At 37.8% G+C, this 19,036-nt stretch overlaps 1 protein-coding gene across 1 annotated transcript; it reads right to left on the bottom strand.

The window, feature by feature from the left end:
* Positions 1–327: 327 nt before the first annotated feature.
* Positions 328–18,835, bottom strand: RAB11A (RAB11A, member RAS oncogene family). The gene is made up of 5 exons (XM_060152448.1): positions 18,666–18,835; positions 12,133–12,328; positions 11,664–11,857; positions 10,618–10,698; positions 328–2,083 (listed from the first exon to the last, which is right to left on the bottom strand). The coding sequence occupies exons 1-5, from the start codon at positions 18,703–18,705 to the stop codon at positions 1,944–1,946; spliced, it is 651 nt and encodes a 216-aa protein (XP_060008431.1). The 5' UTR covers positions 18,706–18,835; the 3' UTR covers positions 328–1,943.
* Positions 18,836–19,036: the final 201 nt, after the last annotated feature.

Genomic DNA, 19,036 nt, shown 5'->3' with positions numbered 1-19,036 from the left:
TCTCCTTCTCTTAAATAATTTTGTAAAAAATTTACTACCAATTTTGAGTAAAATAGTGATGGAGCCTCTTCTTGGGTCTGGTGACACTGTTACGTACCAAAGTACAGAGATTACTTTCCTAATGTTTTTGGTAATATTCAATACTTTTTCCAAGAACAGCATAATTGAACTATATGTCTAAAATCAAAGCTGAATTCACACAATGATGCCTCCAATTCAATTGTTTACTCTGTAATCCAAGGACCTATGCTCTTACTCATCAGAAGCAAATATTCCATGGCTACATCCAAAGCACTCAAAGGAAAAATATAATCTGACAACATAAAGAATAGTCCCCCTATAACAGTTTATTAGAATGTGAATATATTCCAAATCAATAACTAAAAAAAAAAAAATCAAGTTACAAAGCATGCATAAAATACAAAGTAGCAATTTACAAATAGATAGTAGTATCTTCATAACCAATACACCAAAATAATAAAACGGCTATAGAGAAAAACTAAATTGACTAATCACAGCAATGCCTTCCGTGCGCCCCACACGTCATGAGCACCGCAAAAGACAGAAGATTAACTATGAAACATAGTAATCTATGCAAGCCCACACACATGTATATTTTGGGGATATTCCACCGTCCTGAATTGTATCACTTTAGTTGACACAACGTGTAGAACACTTAAGTGCTCAATACTATCCACAAGAAAACAAAACTAAATATTAGTGTGCACATTTCTGAATGAGAAATGAGTTGCTCCATTGATTTCAATAATGTAGTGGAAGAAAACTTTCAGGTTTGTACAATGCCTAAATGCATTCTATTTAACTCAAGGTACTATTTCATCTTGCGTACTAAAAGAATACATGCCTTTAAGTGGTACCACTTGAGCAGAAATTAACCTCTCACTGTATTCTTTAGACATACTGAAACCAGATATTTAACTGGACTATATTCCATAATATACTGCAAAACTCAAAAATCAGCATTGTTAAAATAATTTTCCATGCCTGCTGGTGGATATGGTGATAAAACTAGGTTGCATTTCATTTACTGGAAGGTTTTAAGACAAAATTAACACTTCACCATTGGATACTAAGAGCATTAAACCAGTTATTGCCTGAGCAATAAAATGCCACACAATCTACTGCTGGGAAATTGGAGAAGTTAAATGACTTGGGCTGCCTGATTACTGTAACAGAGGCACCTCATATGGAATTCCACCAGTCTCTCCAGTTCCCAGCCTGCCAGGCAGCACTGTTTAACATATGGCCCCATAACCATACTGCTACTGAACTCATCACTGTCTTTTGTGTTTATTAAGATAATTCTTATCCAGAAAAAAGTGCCCCCCTCTCTAATCAATTTTGATGTTTACAAAAATTAAAAAACAAAATTTACTAAACTACATAACCCTATTAAGGCATGTTAGAAATTGACTTCCAGAATAATGGAAAATTTTCAAGCTCTCAAAATTCTGCTATGTTTATAGGGCAATTCTTAGATTTATGGAAATATACACTGCACTGAGAGAAGAGTGTATTAATTATAAGCTGCTCTGTGGCAAAATGATAGCTTATTTCTATAGTCTTCTTAATTTGATTTAATCAAGACCAACAGATCTGAGCTTCAAGGGATCAAGTTATATTATGTCCTACAGTGACAGCTTCCATGATGAAAAGTAAACAATAATTGAGGAATCCAAACATTCAGTTTATTAAACTAAGGCTAGTGAAGCCATAGCATGAAAAAAAAGCTGCAGTCATTCGGGACAAGTGGGTGATTTTATAAAGCTAAAATCAAAAGACTTAAACTTAAGACATGGAAAAATTCATAAGTATGAGGAAGTAATAAAACACAAAAATGACCACAAGAATTACAAATATATTTAAATCTCAGACCTGGGAATTGGACTATACACAGCCTTCTAGGGGAGAAGAGAAACGCCTTATATGTTCTGACAGCACTGCACCTTTGGCTTGTTTTCAGTGGTTGGTGGAACATGAATAGGAACCACATTGTTGCTTGGAGACATGTCATTTTCACGTCTGTCTGACATTTGCTTCTGGGAAACAATGCGGTATATCTCTGAGTAAAAAAAAAAGAAACAGCAACACCCGGTGTGAACAGACCCATAAATCGTTGATAAAAAAGATACACAGAGGCAGAAGTTATATTTATAAGAGAAAAAAATGCAAATAAACTGAACAGAGACTGCATATACTCAAAGTTTTATTTTCAAACAGCCACTGATTTGAGTCAACCCATTATTTCACAGCAATTTCCCTTAGGGTAAGAAGAGAAATAAAGGTTTTCCATTTCAGAGGGAAAGGTTTACCAATCAGTTAAATAAATCTTGGTCTAAAGAGATTACACAGTTTATGGGCTTAGATCTAAATTTCTACCCTTACCAAAAAAACCTACATACATTGACACTGTACCACAGAAAAATATTTAAATCTGCATTATCAGACACAGTAGGTATTTCTGTTGGCTACATAGGGAAGCATACAACTTCATAAACAAGTCAAAATCCCAAAGGACTCTTGGAAAAGAAGAATGGAAAGATAATGTTTATCAGTGCCACCTGAACTAAAGTTAAACTAAAATGAAATAATTATTCAAATCAAGCAACTTAAGATTTTCTATGACACTTATCAAAACTAATTGTTTAGCATCTACCTCTTCCACTAAACAAACTAGTGGATGAGGAACGTTGCCTGCCGTATCAGTAAACAAAGGATGATGGGCCATCAAGCCATCAGCCACTGCACCCACCCCCCTCTCCCACGGTGCACCCCGAGGGAATTCAGGATGGAGAAAAGTAGAATACTGGCCCTAGATAGTTAAGGTGCATATCAAAGGAGTCATTTCAATGAGCCCAGACTCTTGCAGCTTCCCATACAAAGAAAAGCCCTAAATTCATTAACTTGAGATGTCTGGTTTTCTTTAATTAACAGTAATCTTTTGATGTTCCAGACTACCTAGTTTTTGTTCAAGAAACTCCTATATATCCTGGCTCCTCCCTTAACTATCTGAGAGGCTATCTGAGAGGCTGCCTCCTGGGCTTGAGTCCTCAGCAAGTCCGCCAAATAAGACATAGTTCTCAATTTTTAGGTTGTGCATTTTTTTCAGTCAACAAACTGTAAGGACCAAAACTGTATCTACTTTATTCACTGCTGTATCTCCAGCATATAGTAGGGGTTTGATAACTAAGTACACGAATAAATGTTATTAAATTCCTCTACAGCAAGTATCCTTATTTAATATATTGTATTTGGTCTTACAGTGCACTGCCTAAACGTAGCTCCCTCTGACTATATAAACTCCTTACAAACAAAGAATGTATCTTACCTTTGTTCTCAAAGTGCTCCCTCCAAAAAAAAAAAAAACCCTCAAAAGATAAGGGAACTCTAAAAATGGGACAAACTGACATGATATGCCTATTATGATGGACTATGAAGTACAATATATTCCTATGAATGACACCTATGTATTCCTACCAAAAATGTTGAAAATGAATTTATCATGAGGAAACAATTAGATAAATCTAGACTGAGGGACATTCTATAAGACAACTGGCCAAGACTCTTCAAAAAAAGTTACTGCCACGAAATACATTTAAAAGATGAGAATAAATGCTTTAGATGTGGGCTACAGCCCACCTATTTATATTAAATATATGTTAACCACCTATTTAAATTAAATAAATACAATTCAAAATCCAATTCCTCAGTCCAATAGCCATATTTCAAGTGCTCAATAACAACCCGTAGCAAGTGGCTACTCTATTCAGTACCCAGATATATAACAATTCCATCAATGCAATGTGTTTTCCTTGACTGGATCCTAGGTTTAAACTGTAAAACCCAAATCTATAAAAGACATTATTAGTACACCTGGAGAAATCTGAATATGAACTTGCACATTAGATAATACTACGTAAACAAAGTTCTTGGATATGATATACGGTATTGTGATTATGTAGGAGAATGCCTTTTTCTGAGGAGATAAAATGCTCAAGTGTTTAGTAGTAAAGTGCCATAATGCCTACAGTTTGCTTTCCAAAGATTGAGCAAAGGGGAAGAAAAGTATATTTACACATATAGAAATAAACCAAATGTGGCAAAATGTTAATAACTGAGGATTTTAGATGAAGGATATATGGGTGTTCACTGTATTACTTCTGTAATATTTGGAAATTTTTAAAATATAAAGTTATGGGGAAAAAAGAAAGTGGAATCATATTTTCAAATGTACGAACATCATTTGGATTCTAGGTTGAACTGTTAAAATTTGAGACAGGAAATTTTAATACTGTTTGGATAATAGAGGACAATAAAGAATGACTGCCAGTTTTTAAATGGTTTTGTTGTTACGGGTTTAAGTCCTACCTTTTAAATATACATCATGAAATGTTTACAAATGAAATGATGTAATATCTGGGATTTGTTTCAAAATAATGGGGGAGGGAGTAGGTGGAGGAAAGACTGGCTCTGAACTGTCGGTTGTTGATGGCTACATTGGCTCATGGTAATATCTTACTTTTGGTATGCTGAAAATTTTCCATAACAAAAAATTAAAGAAAAGGAAATGTACTAACTAAATTAATACATTTTTTCCAAGTTAAAAACTAATTTCCCTAAAGTTGAATAACAGCAAACTGTAATCAACTGAATATGTAAACTAACAAAAACACTGACAGCTCGTGTGCCTTCTCTTATGCTTTTTTGGGGGAAGCAGGTGGCTAAAATTTATGTTTCAGAAGGGTGACAGTGGTTCAAAGGTGAAGAAGCACCAAGGGAAAAGATTAGATTCCAATAAAGAAAGGCAGACTAGAGTTTAAAAAAGAAAAAAGGATATGCAGGACGTGGAGTCTTCATTTGGATTCTTTTCATTAAAAAGGGATGGGACCGGGGCTTCCCTGGTGGCGCAGTGGTTAAGAATCTGCCTGCCGGGCTTCCCTGGTGGCGCAGTGCTTGAGAGTCCGCCTGCCGATGCAGGCGACACGGGTTCGCGCCCCGGTCCGGGAAGATTCCACATGCCGTGGAGCGGCTGGGCCTGTGAGCCATGGCCACTGAGCCTGCGCGTCCAGAGCCTGTGCTCCGCAACGGGAGAGCCCACAACAGTGAGAGGCCCGCGTACCGCAAAAAATTAAAAAATTTTAAAAAATTAAAAATAAAAAAAATAAAGAATCTGCCTGCCAATGCAGGGGACACGGGTTCGAGCCCTGGTCTGGGAAGATCCCCATGCCGCGGAGCAACTAAGCCCGTGCACCACAACTACTGAGCCTGCGTTCTAGAGCCCGCGAGCCACAACTACTGAGCCTGCGTGTTTCAACTACTGAAGCCTGCGTGCCTAGAGCCCGTACTCCACAACAAGGGAAGCCACCGCAATGAGAGGCCTGTGCACCGCCACGAAAAGTAGACTAAGAAAGCCCGCGTGCAGCAACAAAGACCCAACGTAGCCAAGAATAAATTAATTAATTTAAAAAGAAATTTTAAAAAGGGATGGGACCAGAGTGTCTAGGGTAAAGAGAAAGACAGTCATTCAATCAGGCTAGTGACTAAGAAGTAAAGATAATCATCAACTTACTGAAAAACTATACCATTCATTCTTTATTCTTTATGTTTTCTCCCTAATCCCCAACTGGAAGGCTCTTCTTTCTCAAGTGCAAATGATTAAATGTGACCCTCTACAAATTTAACTTCTTTACAAGTGGTTTTAAATATTACGTTAGGGGAACCAAAACAAAAATTATTTTGCAGGTTCTTAAATAAAAAGCAAATACTGGAAGAAAGTAAAAAGCAGAGTTCTCAGAGAACACAGAAAGGTAAATAATTAAAGAGATCTCATTACAAGGAAAGAAATTTGAGCAGTGTTATAAAACTGCCTGCAAGTACTGCATACTGTTTTGTAGAAGTAGATTATTACTACATTGCTACAGTCACCAAAAAGATGTCTGCTAATAAAAATGCCACCCAAGGCAACAAAGAAAAAGGAAAGTGCTGATCAGAAAATTAGGAGAAATTTTTTCTTTCAGTTAGAATGGGCACTAAGAAGCTACACAAGTAATTTAACATCTCTGTGGCTGGGTGTGTCACTTAAAAAAAACTTTGATAAGAAAATATAAAGCAGGTACCTTCTAGCCGGTATCTGATTAGAGAAGGTTATTTAAGTGGGGGGAGGGGAACAGGACTAATAACTTGCTAAACCAGATGCAAATATTTTCCTCTTTCAAGGGCATGTTCTCCTTTAGAACCAAATGTATGTGATATACCAATTCCTGTGCAGACCCTTTTCAAGAAGTCCAAAGGACAGGTAAGGTTAGAAAGAAAAGGAATTCTGCTTTATCGTTCTTATATCAGGATCTCCTGTATGAGATCTAAATATAAAGTAAAATATTAATATAAAATAGCTTTAAATATAACCGAGTAAAGTTAAATAAAAGACATATGCCTATTTCTACTCTAATGGAAATATGGATCAAGTTTCAAAGTAAATTCTAAGGAAGTTAAATGCAATAGCTCTAAATTGGGGAACAAAAAAAACTAAAATTCCTCAGTCCCTCCAAAAATTGTGAAAATAGCAGAGACCTGAGTTATCCTACTACAGCCTACATCAGAATTTGTTAGACCTTCTTCAAACCAACTGCTCAGGATGTAAGTTTCTTGAAGGTCAAAAAATGCTCTGATTTGACTGACACAAGGTTGCCATATGCAAAGAATCAAAGCTACTATGTCTGATTAAAAGACCCTCACTACTCCAATAAAATTAATGCCTGAAAAACCCTAGCCTCACTTTTTAGAGACAATATGCTAAGTGAACTAAAATTCTTTCAACCAGGAATTCCCTGGCGGTCCAGTGGTTAGGACTCCATGCTTCCACTGCAGGGGGCACAGGTTCAATCCCTGGTCGGGGAAATAATATCCCACAAGCCACACAGCACGGCCAAAAAAAAATTCTTTCAACCATAGAATTAAGAATTTAGTCTCCATACTACAAAGATGGCTTGGACTTATTAATTACATGGAGAAACCTGGAGGACATCATCATAACCAACATCACCAGTAATTAATAAGACAAACCAATATCATGAGCCTTCTGATATGATGCACTGAGAACACTTTTGTGGTATTCCTGCTGAAAATACATAACCAGAACTGAATCACAAGGAAACATAAGACAAACCCAAATTGAGGGACACTACAAAATAACTGACCCATACCCTTCAAGAAATGTCAATAAACAAAAGACAAAATGAGGAACTATTCCAGATTAGAGAAAACTAAAAAGAATTATGACAACTGAATGCAAGTATGATCTGATTACAGACTGTCTTTTGCTAATAAGGACATAATTGGAACAGTTGGCAAAATCTGAATAAGATCTGTAGCTTAACATTGATGTGGTACTATTACCTAACTCTCTAATTTTGATCAATGTACTATGGCTATGAAAAGACTATATCCTTGATTTTAGGAAATACACGCTGAAAAGCACTTAGGGATAAGGGCAACATGTCTGTCACTCTCAAATGGTACAGGAAAAAAACAGTATTATTTATATATTTAGAGAGGAAGAAAAAGAAGCAAGCAAGTGTGGTAAAATATCAACATCTGGGGAATATGGGTTAAAGGTATCTGCAAATACTCTGTACTATGATTGCAACCGTTAAGTCTGAATTTGTCAAAATTCAAAGTTAAAAGAAAAAATAATACAGTATGGAAAATATGGATTAATAACATCCCTCAGTGAACTTGAGGATGAAAGAAAACAAAGCTGCACTGAAATTTAGAGGCTAAGCAACGTATCAGGCTCACTCATGCACTAACCAACCACCTCCTAAAAATACCATCAGCAAAATTATGTCATGAAGTTACAGTCAAAGTCATGGATGTCAAGATTGGCATGGGTCGATTCTAAAAAAAGCAACACAGTTAACTTTGAAGTAACAATGGAGATACATTTTCTAATACATAATTTTGCATCTTAAAAAGTAAAAAGCTATTTTTTTCTTCCAGCAACATCAAAAGACAACATAAATGCTCCCTTAATACTGTTAACACGTAAGGCAGAATTAAGCCTAATGAGAATACTGTTCTATTTCCTGTTTCTCCTATGCATTAATACTCCCACTATTATATAGAAAAGTTTAGAACAAACATCCTAACACTTGCAAAACACAGATGTCTGCTGCCATATCCAGTGATCTCTGATCCCACAGATCAACACTGAGACATTACAGGAAGCTGAGGAAATAGTGGCTATAGAGAGAGAAAAAGTGGTAGTAGTAAGTGAAGCTCAAGCCTTGTTTGCTTTCAAGCAATATTAATTAAGCAGTAACAAAAGCTTAATCAAGAGTGAATTTTAAGAGAAACAGCCAGATGTTCATCATTCAGGACAAAACAGATCAATTTTAAGTATATATCACTGCTTATTGATTAGTTCATGTTTGAACAGATCATACGTTCAACGTCACAAAATGATACACAAAATAGTTAACTGCAGATGGAAGAAAACACTTGGCCTCATTTTCACTCAATATGAGAATAAACGGGCTATAAACTGAAATCAGAATGGGCTAGAATTATAGCAGAGATTTGATAGGACATAAAAAATAACCCAACAAGGACTAACTAAAGTTTTTTCAAATGAGGTTTTTCAGAGGCCTTAAGAGACTCACAGACTTTGAAGATGATTTAATTCACTCATGTTAAGACACTGAATCTTAGGACTAGAGAGGTTCACTGGCTTTAGATACACAGGGAATGAGAGCAAAGTGATAAAAAGTAAAACCTACAGCTCCTGGGTCTCAACTGAGTATTCAACACATTGATCCAAGAGAAACCACACAAGTGCTTAAAAAGGAAAAAAAAGGATTTGCAGACATAGTGCATATTCAATCAGATCTTGCTTGCTTGAAACAATCTGCAATGAAAGTTGACACAAAGATTCTAAAACAAAGCTACTGTGTTCCAAAGACTGTTTATCCAACTCTAGCACCGGTCCTTTATTTACTATTTTTCTGATAACAGAAAAGAATTCTAATAAACCAGGTATGTAAATCATCAATATAGTTTATTTTTAATGAGTTTTTTTTCATACCTTCACTGCTATTTAGCTACCGATATCAAATATTTACAATGTACCAGGGACAGCTAAGTATTTTACACGTACAAACTCATGTACTCATTTTTGGAGTCTAGAGTAGATGTCTCAATGACAGACAATTCTTTTCTGTGAGTTAGGTTATAGGGACAAAAACCTTTAAGTCACAACATTAACAGTCAAGTCAAATCATATCACAAGGTATTTATAAATACAAGCCCTTACTTGAAAGAAAATAACAGAACTCCCAAAACATATTTCAACTTTACATACGAAGAAATTAAGGGCTAGAAAGGTTAAGTAACTTGCCGAAGATTATAGGAGCTTATTAATTAGCTCCAGGACTAGAAACCAAGTCAGGCTTCTAAACCCATGTTCCTAAACCCTAAGTTTTATTCCCTACATTTTTACAGTAAGATAACATTTAAAAGCTAAAATCTGTTGGTCTCCAATACAAGTGCTGCATACGAAGAATAAAAATCTTCTTACATTATAATTGGAAGCTCATTTACTTAACCATTTCTCCATATATATTTTTTAGACCACATAAGATCACTATATATTAAGACTATACTCTAAATTATGAGTTCTTAAAAGTAATATACAGCGACCTCCCTGGTGGTCCAGTGGTTAAGACTCCACGCTCCCAATGCAGGGGGTCTGGGTTCGATCCCTGGTCAGGGAACTAGATCCCTCATGCCACAACTAAGACCCAGCGTAGCCAAATAAATAAATAATTTTTTTTAAAGTAATATACATTTTTAAAGTACTTAAAAACAACTCACTGAAGTGCCTATTAGAGGATTAAGATTAAACTTTCAGATGAATTGTTCATTCTATTAAAGTCAGGGTAAATATGAGTCAACATAAATAAAATGTCCTCTTATTCCTGAGGTTGACCTGGTCTACACATCCACATTCCATAACAGCATGAATTTTGTTTCTTTCCCACTACTTATTTAAACTTTTCAGTATGTAATCACTGGCTGATTTTCTCCACAGGTGACACGTTGCTTCTTATCCAATAATAGATCATGGCAGAATTTTACTTTTTGTTTTCTCATTTAAGTTTTTAAGAATATATTTTTCCCTGGGTGCTTCTATAACAAATCAGAACCAAGAATGCCTTTTCTTTACTGAATTTCAAGAAGACATTCATATCTTTCCATAAATGGGATTTCAATATTTATTTTCTAAAAAGTACCATTAAGCATTGCTTTGTGCTTATGACCATGAAATACGGAATTCATGGACCAAAGTAATAACAGAAGTGAACAAATTATTTTCAAAGTATTTTTCCCACTATAAACCAGATGAATTAGGATGATTAAAGCTCAGCAAGCAAGGGTTGTTAACTAATTTTGTACTCTAAACAGGTCTTGCGATAGTAGCTCTCAAATGATAGTCATTCTCAGTGTGATTTTATAGTTTAGTTTCCTGATTAATTTGTTTAAATTTCCTTCCTAATACTTCAAATTCCCACTGGTATAATCTAAAAATGCAAGTCTTACCTGTCAAGATTGTCTGAAAAGCAGCTTCTACATTTGTAGAGTCTAGAGCAGATGTCTCAATGAATGACAAACCATTCTTTTCTGTGAGGAGACACAAAAACTTCAGTCTTGTCAAATTTTAATACAAGGGATGTATTAAAGCTTTCAAAAGGAAAGTAACAGAACTTTTTTAAAGCCCAAGACCTCCCCAACTTCTTGAGGAATAAGAGCACATGTTACTTCCACTTTAGTAGATTAAAAATGACAGCGAGAAATTTTCACTGACTTCTTAATTAAAATAAATACTCGTTGCATCTAAATACTACCACTAGCAATGAACAACACTAGGCATAATGTAGTAAACTTATCAAATACTCAGCTAATTTCATCCCTTACTGGGCTTCTCCCCATCAACCACATAGCTATGGTATGTACGTGGGTGGGTATATGTGATTCACTCAGAATTCAGTGACTGTATTATCTGAAATAAAGCTTCTCTCCCAGAAAACTGAAAAACTGTGATAGAAAATTTTATTCACAGCATCATCAATAGTGGAAGGTCACAATTTTCACTTGTCAAGAATGTACAATGTTGCCTTCTAGTAGGCTGCCCCTACCAATACGGAGTCAGTAGATAGGCAGAGCCTCTATTAAGCCAAAAAAGTTACAACTCCTAAGCAGCTACACCCCTGTTGGTCCTTGACCACTCCCTGGGCCACTACTTTTCGGACACACATAGAACAAGCCTTAGTAAAACACAGACATAATGGAAAAACGCAGGAAGCACAGAATAAACATAGATTTCATCTACCCGTTCCAGGGAGAGAAAAGAAGACAGTATTCATAGTCAACTTTTGGCAGCAAAAACTCAAAATACTACAGTTTTAATAACTCAAAGTTAAGCAAAAGAGTTGTACAGTCATCACACACTTTCAAAACAACAATACTTGTTAAGCATTCATGTTTACCTTTCCAAAACTACTGTAACCGATTACCCTCACGGGAGGGTTATCAAAACTGCAAGAAATACAGAATCACTGTAATATCACAGAATTCATACAACTAACCTGCAAAAGCTCTTGCTTCATCTGTAGGAACCGCCCTGAGATGGCGCAAATCACTCTTATTGCCCACAAGCATGATAACAATGTTACTATCAGCATGATCTCTCAGTTCTTTCAGCCATCGCTCTACATTTTCATATGTGAGATGTTTAGCAATGTCATAAACCAATAAGGCACCTACAGCTCCACGATAGTATCTGAAAACAGAAACATGTATTTAACTATTAGAAAACAACCACAAGATGGAAGAGAACACCAGAAAAGACTAAATATATGGTGTGTATATATATATATATATATATATACACACACACATACACATATATATAGTTTTAAACACACTTATAAATTTTAGAATCCTAATACCAGAATTCTTTAAAGAAAACAAAACAGTACCTTTTTCCAATACCAAAAGTCAGTTAATTCACTTAGGTAGCCTATTTCACAGAACTTAAAAAACTATGAGACTTACGCTGATGTTATAGCTCGGTATCGCTCTTGCCCTGCCGTGTCCCATATCTGTGCTTTTATTGTTTTCCCATCAACCTGGATGCTTCTCGTTGCAAACTCTACTCCAATGGTGCTCTTGCTTTCAAGATTAAACTCATTTCGAGTAAATCGAGACAGGAGATTACTCTTTCCAACACCAGAATCTCCGATAAGGACAACTAAAAAGACAAAGAACTTAATGTCAGATGAATGAGGCACACACATTCACAATGCCATCATGTTTTAAAGCAAAAAAAGACAGGGTATCTGATTTTTAAAAAGGGATGAGGGTGGGGGTGGAGCTGAGTGCCCATGTTATCAATCGATAAAACCAATTTATACTTTTTAACGTGTTTCTACCTGCATAGTGACTTCCACACATCATCTTCCACACATCATCTGCTTAGCACAGATAAAGTATCCTGTCTCACACATGCAAATTTTAATCATAGGTCTACTAGGCACTGATGACAGGCTAATGCATTAATTTAACAATCAACGCTATACCAACCTTACTACCTTAGAAGGTAATAACTTGAAAGATAAATCCTAAACCAAATGAACAATTTATGATATGAAAATGTATTAGACATGAAAGCAACAAAGGATGTTAGTGCCCTAAGTATGTTCTACTTAGTCTCATCAAAGCCTGGAAGACCTCAGGACTCATACCTAGGCAAAATGAAACACATGTAACACAGACGGCATCATGTTTATAAACGTTGCCACCCAGATCACAGAAACTACAATGGCCCTTTCATAGTTCCATTTACCAGACTGGCAGGAGACTAGAGACCCCTCCAAAAAGAAACACCCCACTAAGTTTAACAGGGGCCCTAGAAAGCTGACTAATAACTCTGACTTACTCTGAGTCAAAGTCAAAGCAAGGAGGGCTTACACTTTTACTTACGACTTAATGACTTAAAAAAAAAAAAAAGGTTTGATTAGATGAATTTATTTCCTATGATTACTAAAGGAGGCAGTTTATTTACTAGCTAAATACAGTGGATTCTTTTTCACCTAAGGTGATATTACACTTCAAAAACAATGGGGAAATAGGCAGTCAACTTGTTTTAAAGCATTTCTATCTGAATTTAAAGAACAAATGAGTTCACAGGTTTACAGAATCTGAGCTTGATAACATTTTTTTCCTTGGTAAAAAATTTTATCAAGATTTCAGAAAATATTACACTTATTCCTACTGTTGACTACTAATGCTGCTTCTTAGTTCTTCTTAGCTAATTGACTTAGATACCAGGACCAGATAATCAAACAAGCAAGAATAACACCAGGAATAAGACCATGCCTTACTAAAGAGACTGGTATCTGGTAGACAGTGGCAAGGGCAGTGAAAACTGTGAGAGCTCACTGCACTCAGGTCAGAGGGCAGAGTCCATTACACATTCCTTCCTTGCCACAAGAGTGGATATAAGCTGGCCTCTGGACAGTCTTGGAGACAGTACAATTATTAGCAAATGCATATCTTTCTGGCCTCCTCTATCAGCTCATTCAGCAAGAAATCATCCCGGCAGCAGTGACCCCATGCAGCAAAATGCATAGTTATTTCTAGTTATATAGTCAATTAGAGGTGTCAGAGGTACTGCAGCAAACACAGATAATACAGTAAATGCTTTAATTTGGATACCAGGGAAGAAGATGCTAAGGTCATGAAAGTAACGTACAAAAACAATGCACTTCCAATTTTATAGGATAGTTGGTTGATTTGTTAGTTCTCAAGGTCCCCCATTCTAGATGTGAAATGAAATCCCAGCTTCAGTAATCAAGTCCACCCTATTAGCAGGGTGTACTCACTGCTGCCTCTTAGCATAAGAGGCTGGATGTTCTGCTGAGGAAAACTCCTTTGAATCTTTTCTGGCCCCATGCTAGCACTGAGGTATAAAAGCCTCACTTGAAGTGGGAGTAGCAAAGAAGGGAAAAACCAAAAAGCTGAACGTTTCTACTGCATAGGCACTCAGATACATCAGATATATTGATTTAGAAGCCAGTCATTTAGTTTAAAGCCAAAGAGCAAGACATCTAGAATGATAATGCCTTTGGAAAATAAATAAATAAATAACTCAAAGAACACTTTCCCCATCCCACAAAAACTCTAGTACTTTCAAATTTTGGTCTCTTGCCTTTCAACCTCCACTTTAATGATTATGTTCATTATCTCCCCATCCTCAAATCTTTACGCCATCATAAAAATATTTAGTGAGGGCATGTTTTCCCCTTGATATAATCAATTAATTTTAACATAAAATTAGTACCCTTATCTGAAAATAATTCAAGATTCATGAATACTTTATATAGTATAAAATAGTTATCTCAACTAGACATGGAAAAGGCTGACAGAATTATGACTAGCAACTTCTTAAAGGACTGTATTTTAAATGACAACAGAAAGTATTGGTTTTTTAAGAATAGCGCTGCCAAGATGATGCTGAGAAATGACACACTAAGGAAAGCTGCTTCTATTCAGTTGCCAAAAGAGAAACCACACCAAGAAAGGTTATATTTAGGCTCACTAAAAAATAAACAAACTAGAATGGATTAAATTACCTAAACAACAGAAGAGAATTTACTGGTTATAATTAAAAAAAAACCAAAAACCCGAAAGTTCATGGACTCAGACTTAATTTCTAATCAAAACAGTTTCTCTCATTAAGATGACAATACTTAATTGATTTTTTTAATGAGACAAACTATATGATCACATCCTATAGTTCAAGAAAGGAATTTGAAGTTTTTCCTATACTTCCTAACTAGTATCTTAGGTTAAAAGTACTTCCACTTTAAACATTTTATAACTATAGCCATCTACATAACATATATATACGTGTGTGTAAGCATAAATTAAATAACAGCATCTGTATATGAAACATGTATCACATTTCTAAAATAACCTGATAATATTCATTACTACTTGGTTAACCTCATCTGCTGAATTTTATGTATCATCTCTAATATCTGCTGCTAAATTTGGTTCATTATATATCAAATATTAGGCTGCTAAATGCCATAAAAACAGAATATACATATTAACTGACCATTATTTAACAGAAATTTCCAACTCTTCAACCACATTTAGTTTTACACACTCTCTTGCAAACTAACGTACTGGGCTAAAATTTAATTCAACAAATCAACCATAGTATCTCAGACCTAAAAGTTATCACCTGAAGGAGTAACTGACAATTTTCATACTGGCTTTTATAAATAAACTTGGAGATCTTTCTACTCTTTCAACTATTCATAGTCCAACCTCACCAAGAGTCTTTAAAATTCAATAAGGCTGAAGTAGACAAGTTTTTCTAGATTCAGCAGAACCCAAATTGCTCAACCAAAAGTTGTGAAAGAAAACCTATCAAGATGCAAGACAGCAAAGTTCCTATGGCAATCAGCTGATGGTTAATTACTACTGACCTTCAATGAGACTGAAAAGAAAATGGTGTAGACTATGTATCCAGGTATTTTCAGAAAATGTGACTCTGACTGAATTGGTGTCTACCACAATATTTGTAAACAGGAACTATGATTGATTCATAGTTCATTTATGTGTCCCAAAGGGCCTTAACCACATTGTGTGTAAATATTTGTGGAATTAAAGTTTTTAAAATAAAAAGTCAAGTTTTAAAAAATAAAATTAATTCCCCATCTCCACCAAAAGTCTCACTGTTGAACTTAACTAAAGATTAAATGTTCAAGAACAAATACATAGTTTAGAATAATGCTCCTGCTCTCCCCACATTACATTCCCACTTGGACCACTCCATCCTACACCAACCAAAATATTCCTTCATTTTCAACTGGTTAGAGTTACAAACTAATTTACAATTCCCTCAACTCTTAAGTTTGCTAGGTAAGCATTCTTCCAGCTGGACAGCTGCAGCTCATCTCAGGGAATAAATCTATATAAGAATGAAACCATTTAAAATGAAATTATTGTTGCTTCACTTTAAATTATAATTGTATAAATAAGAAATTGGCTATATAATCATCACAGAAGTTAAAAAGTGACTCATATCCTGTAAGAGCTTTAAAAAAAAGTGGAAATCTTTCTCAGCAGAATTTTTAAAACACCTTATCAAACAGCAAAATGTACAACACATGAAACCATAACCTATGGAAATATAAAACACTTTAGGAGGTCCTAGTTTTAAGTTTCTTTACTAATACTTAAATGCTCTTACAGTTACAGATTCAGGTTTAAAAAAAAACCCAGTGAGAACCATAGTAACTTCTTTCACATTATTACCATTTATTGAGTCCTCACAGAAGCTAAAATTTTACAATCAGTCTCATTTAATTCTCACAACAGCCCTGAGAGGTGTTTTTTTTTAATAGATGAGGGAACTGAGGCTCAAAAAAGTCATCTTTCCAAAGGTCACAAAGCAAATGTAAAACCTGAGTCACTATTTGAACCCAGGCCTGTGTGATTCCAGAGCCCTGTGCTCTCTCAATCATTGTTAGTAGGATGGTCTAAACCCAAGGCTAAGTTAAAATTTCTTAAGCCAATCCAGGATACTGAGTATTCTTCGTGAGAAAATAACTGGCTTCTACAACCAACATTCAAGTTCTAAAACAAACAGGAGAAATACTCTGATGTCTATCTCATCCTAAATTACTTACTTCAAAAGTACCTAGCTGCCCACTGCCCCTGCACCTGCACCTTGTTTAAAAAAACAAATCTCTCTTTAATGACTAAACCCCAGTCTCCAGGGTCTCACTTAAGTAACTGCACCAGACCTCAGATGCCTTCAGTCAAGAGTGTGCAAACTAATCCATGTTTCTTTTTTCTATTTGTAAAATGCATTAAGTACCCTCTTCTCCATAAATGCCTTTCCACTATCAGGGTAGTGGGAGTGGATACTGAAGGTACTCACCCTATATAAAAATTTCTGACCCAGAAGAATAAGTGGTGATAAGGGCATATCAGCTGCTAGTGTGCCAAGATTTGCAAAGTATTGGTAAAGCAATGTTTCCTGCTTGTTTAGTCAACCATTCTTAGCACCCAGGGGCAAAGTCAGAAACAGTCACCAAGCTTAACATTCTTTTTAAACTCCACCCTCCACTGTAAAGCTTTAATAGCAATGGCTTCTTCCTCCTTGGTAATGATCTTTGTTCAGCATACTACTGATGGCTGCCCTCCTAATTCAGGAGCAGAGAAAGACCATCAGAGAGAGCGCATTCATCCAACAAAAAAAGCATTTAGTGTACTCTTCTCTCAATGAAAACTGTATCCGTTATTTTTGTTGATTAAAAAAAAAACTATTTGGATTCTTTCTGGACTAACCAATAATTTTTTTTCACTCCCCACCCTCCAATATGTTTTGTCCAAGTGCACTACATGTTTCCCTACCTTATGAAAAATACTTAATTTGACCAAAGAGCACGCAACTTCCCCATGCCGCTCCCCCCTCCACCTCTGGGAAAAGGTATGCGGCCAACTAGGACTCTTCCCTTCCTGTTCTAAAAACACCAAAAGGTTGGATCCTCCCAGTGTTGCAGCAGGAAGCAACCAGTCCACAGCGATAAAGAAATCTAGTATTTGTGCAGCGCACAACCTTTCCTGCTCAGGAACTGGGCCTTCAGGTCTGGCAAGGATAACAGCCACCACCCATCCGCAACCCCTTCTCTCTAGCAGAGTCAAGAGCTATCCCAGGCTGTCTGCCGCTGGAAAGGGAGGGTAGAAGAAAAAAGGCTAGGTGGCAAGTCACATCGGTCTGCCGGGTCACTGCGACAAGTGCGCGCGTGGGTGCTGGGACGATCCCTCCTGCCCTACCCCCCCCCCCAGCGTCGGGGTCGCACACGAGACGTGGGAGAGCTCTTCAACTATCTGGGGAGGGAAGGCAGAGAAAGAGCTACCAATGCTGGGGGCAGTGCGAGAAGGTTACTGACCGAGAGAACTGTGGGGCGGGTGGGGGTGGGGCCGCCGGCCCGTGCGGCTTTTAACCAGGGCCTGGCCCCGGTGATGGAAGAAGAATGCTAGGAGAGGCGTCTGTCCGAGGGGAGGGGAAGGGGCCCTCCCGAGAGGAAAGGGCGGCGGATAAGAAAAAGACCGGTACTGGGAGCGTGCGTCGAGGGAAAGGTGAAGAGCGGAGGGAAGGGCCTGTCAGAGGGGCTCAGGGAGGGTGTATACTGAGGGGGAGGGGGCGCTCAACCCGAAAAGATGGACGGTGGGAGGGGCGCCCCTTTGGAGGGGCCCTGGAACCCGGGGAGGAAGGAAGGCGATTTGGGAGACAGCAGCCGGCCGCGAGAAGGGCGCAGGGTAGGGTCTCTGAGGCGTCCTCAGGCCTCTGGGGAGGTCGCTAAGAGACCGCTGTGTGGTGAGGATCCCCTCTGTGACGGGAGGGAAAGGAGCTGAGCTAGGAGACCGCAGGACGAACCGCACACAGAGGAAGGGCTGAGGAAGGCCGATCTCCGGGCAGGGGCAGCCCGCGGGCGGGTCCCCCGGGAGTGTCCTGGGCCCCCGAACCGGGACTCGGCGGAGAGTTCGAGAGCCCGTGGCCTCACCTTTGAAGAGGTAGTCGTACTCGTCGTCGCGGGTGCCCATTGCGCGGCCGAGAAGCGAAGGGGCGGGAGCAGCAGTGGTACCGGTGGGACCAGGGGGCGTCGCTGCAGGGATAAACCGAACACCGAGCTTCAGCGGCCGGACCCGGTAAAGAACCCCTCCCTGCCGCTACGCCACTTCCGGCAGGCCCCCGCCCCTAAGGGGAAGTACTTCCGGAGAGGCGGTGCCCCGCCCCTGAGCCTAAGAAGGGCGACGCTCTCGGGTTTCGCTTACGTTTTCAAATTCTAGTCCCCCACTCCCCCGCACCTCGGAAGGCTCTGAGCGGATACTGAGCCCTGGACTCCCGGCTGACCTTCCTAGCGGCTGCTCTCCG

Source organism: Lagenorhynchus albirostris, chromosome 1, assembly GCF_949774975.1.
Source record: "Lagenorhynchus albirostris chromosome 1, mLagAlb1.1, whole genome shotgun sequence".
Taxonomy (NCBI): domain Eukaryota; kingdom Metazoa; phylum Chordata; class Mammalia; order Artiodactyla; family Delphinidae; genus Lagenorhynchus; species Lagenorhynchus albirostris.
The sequence above is the reverse complement of the archived record's forward strand: the minus strand, read 5'-3'. Positions and strand labels throughout refer to the sequence as shown.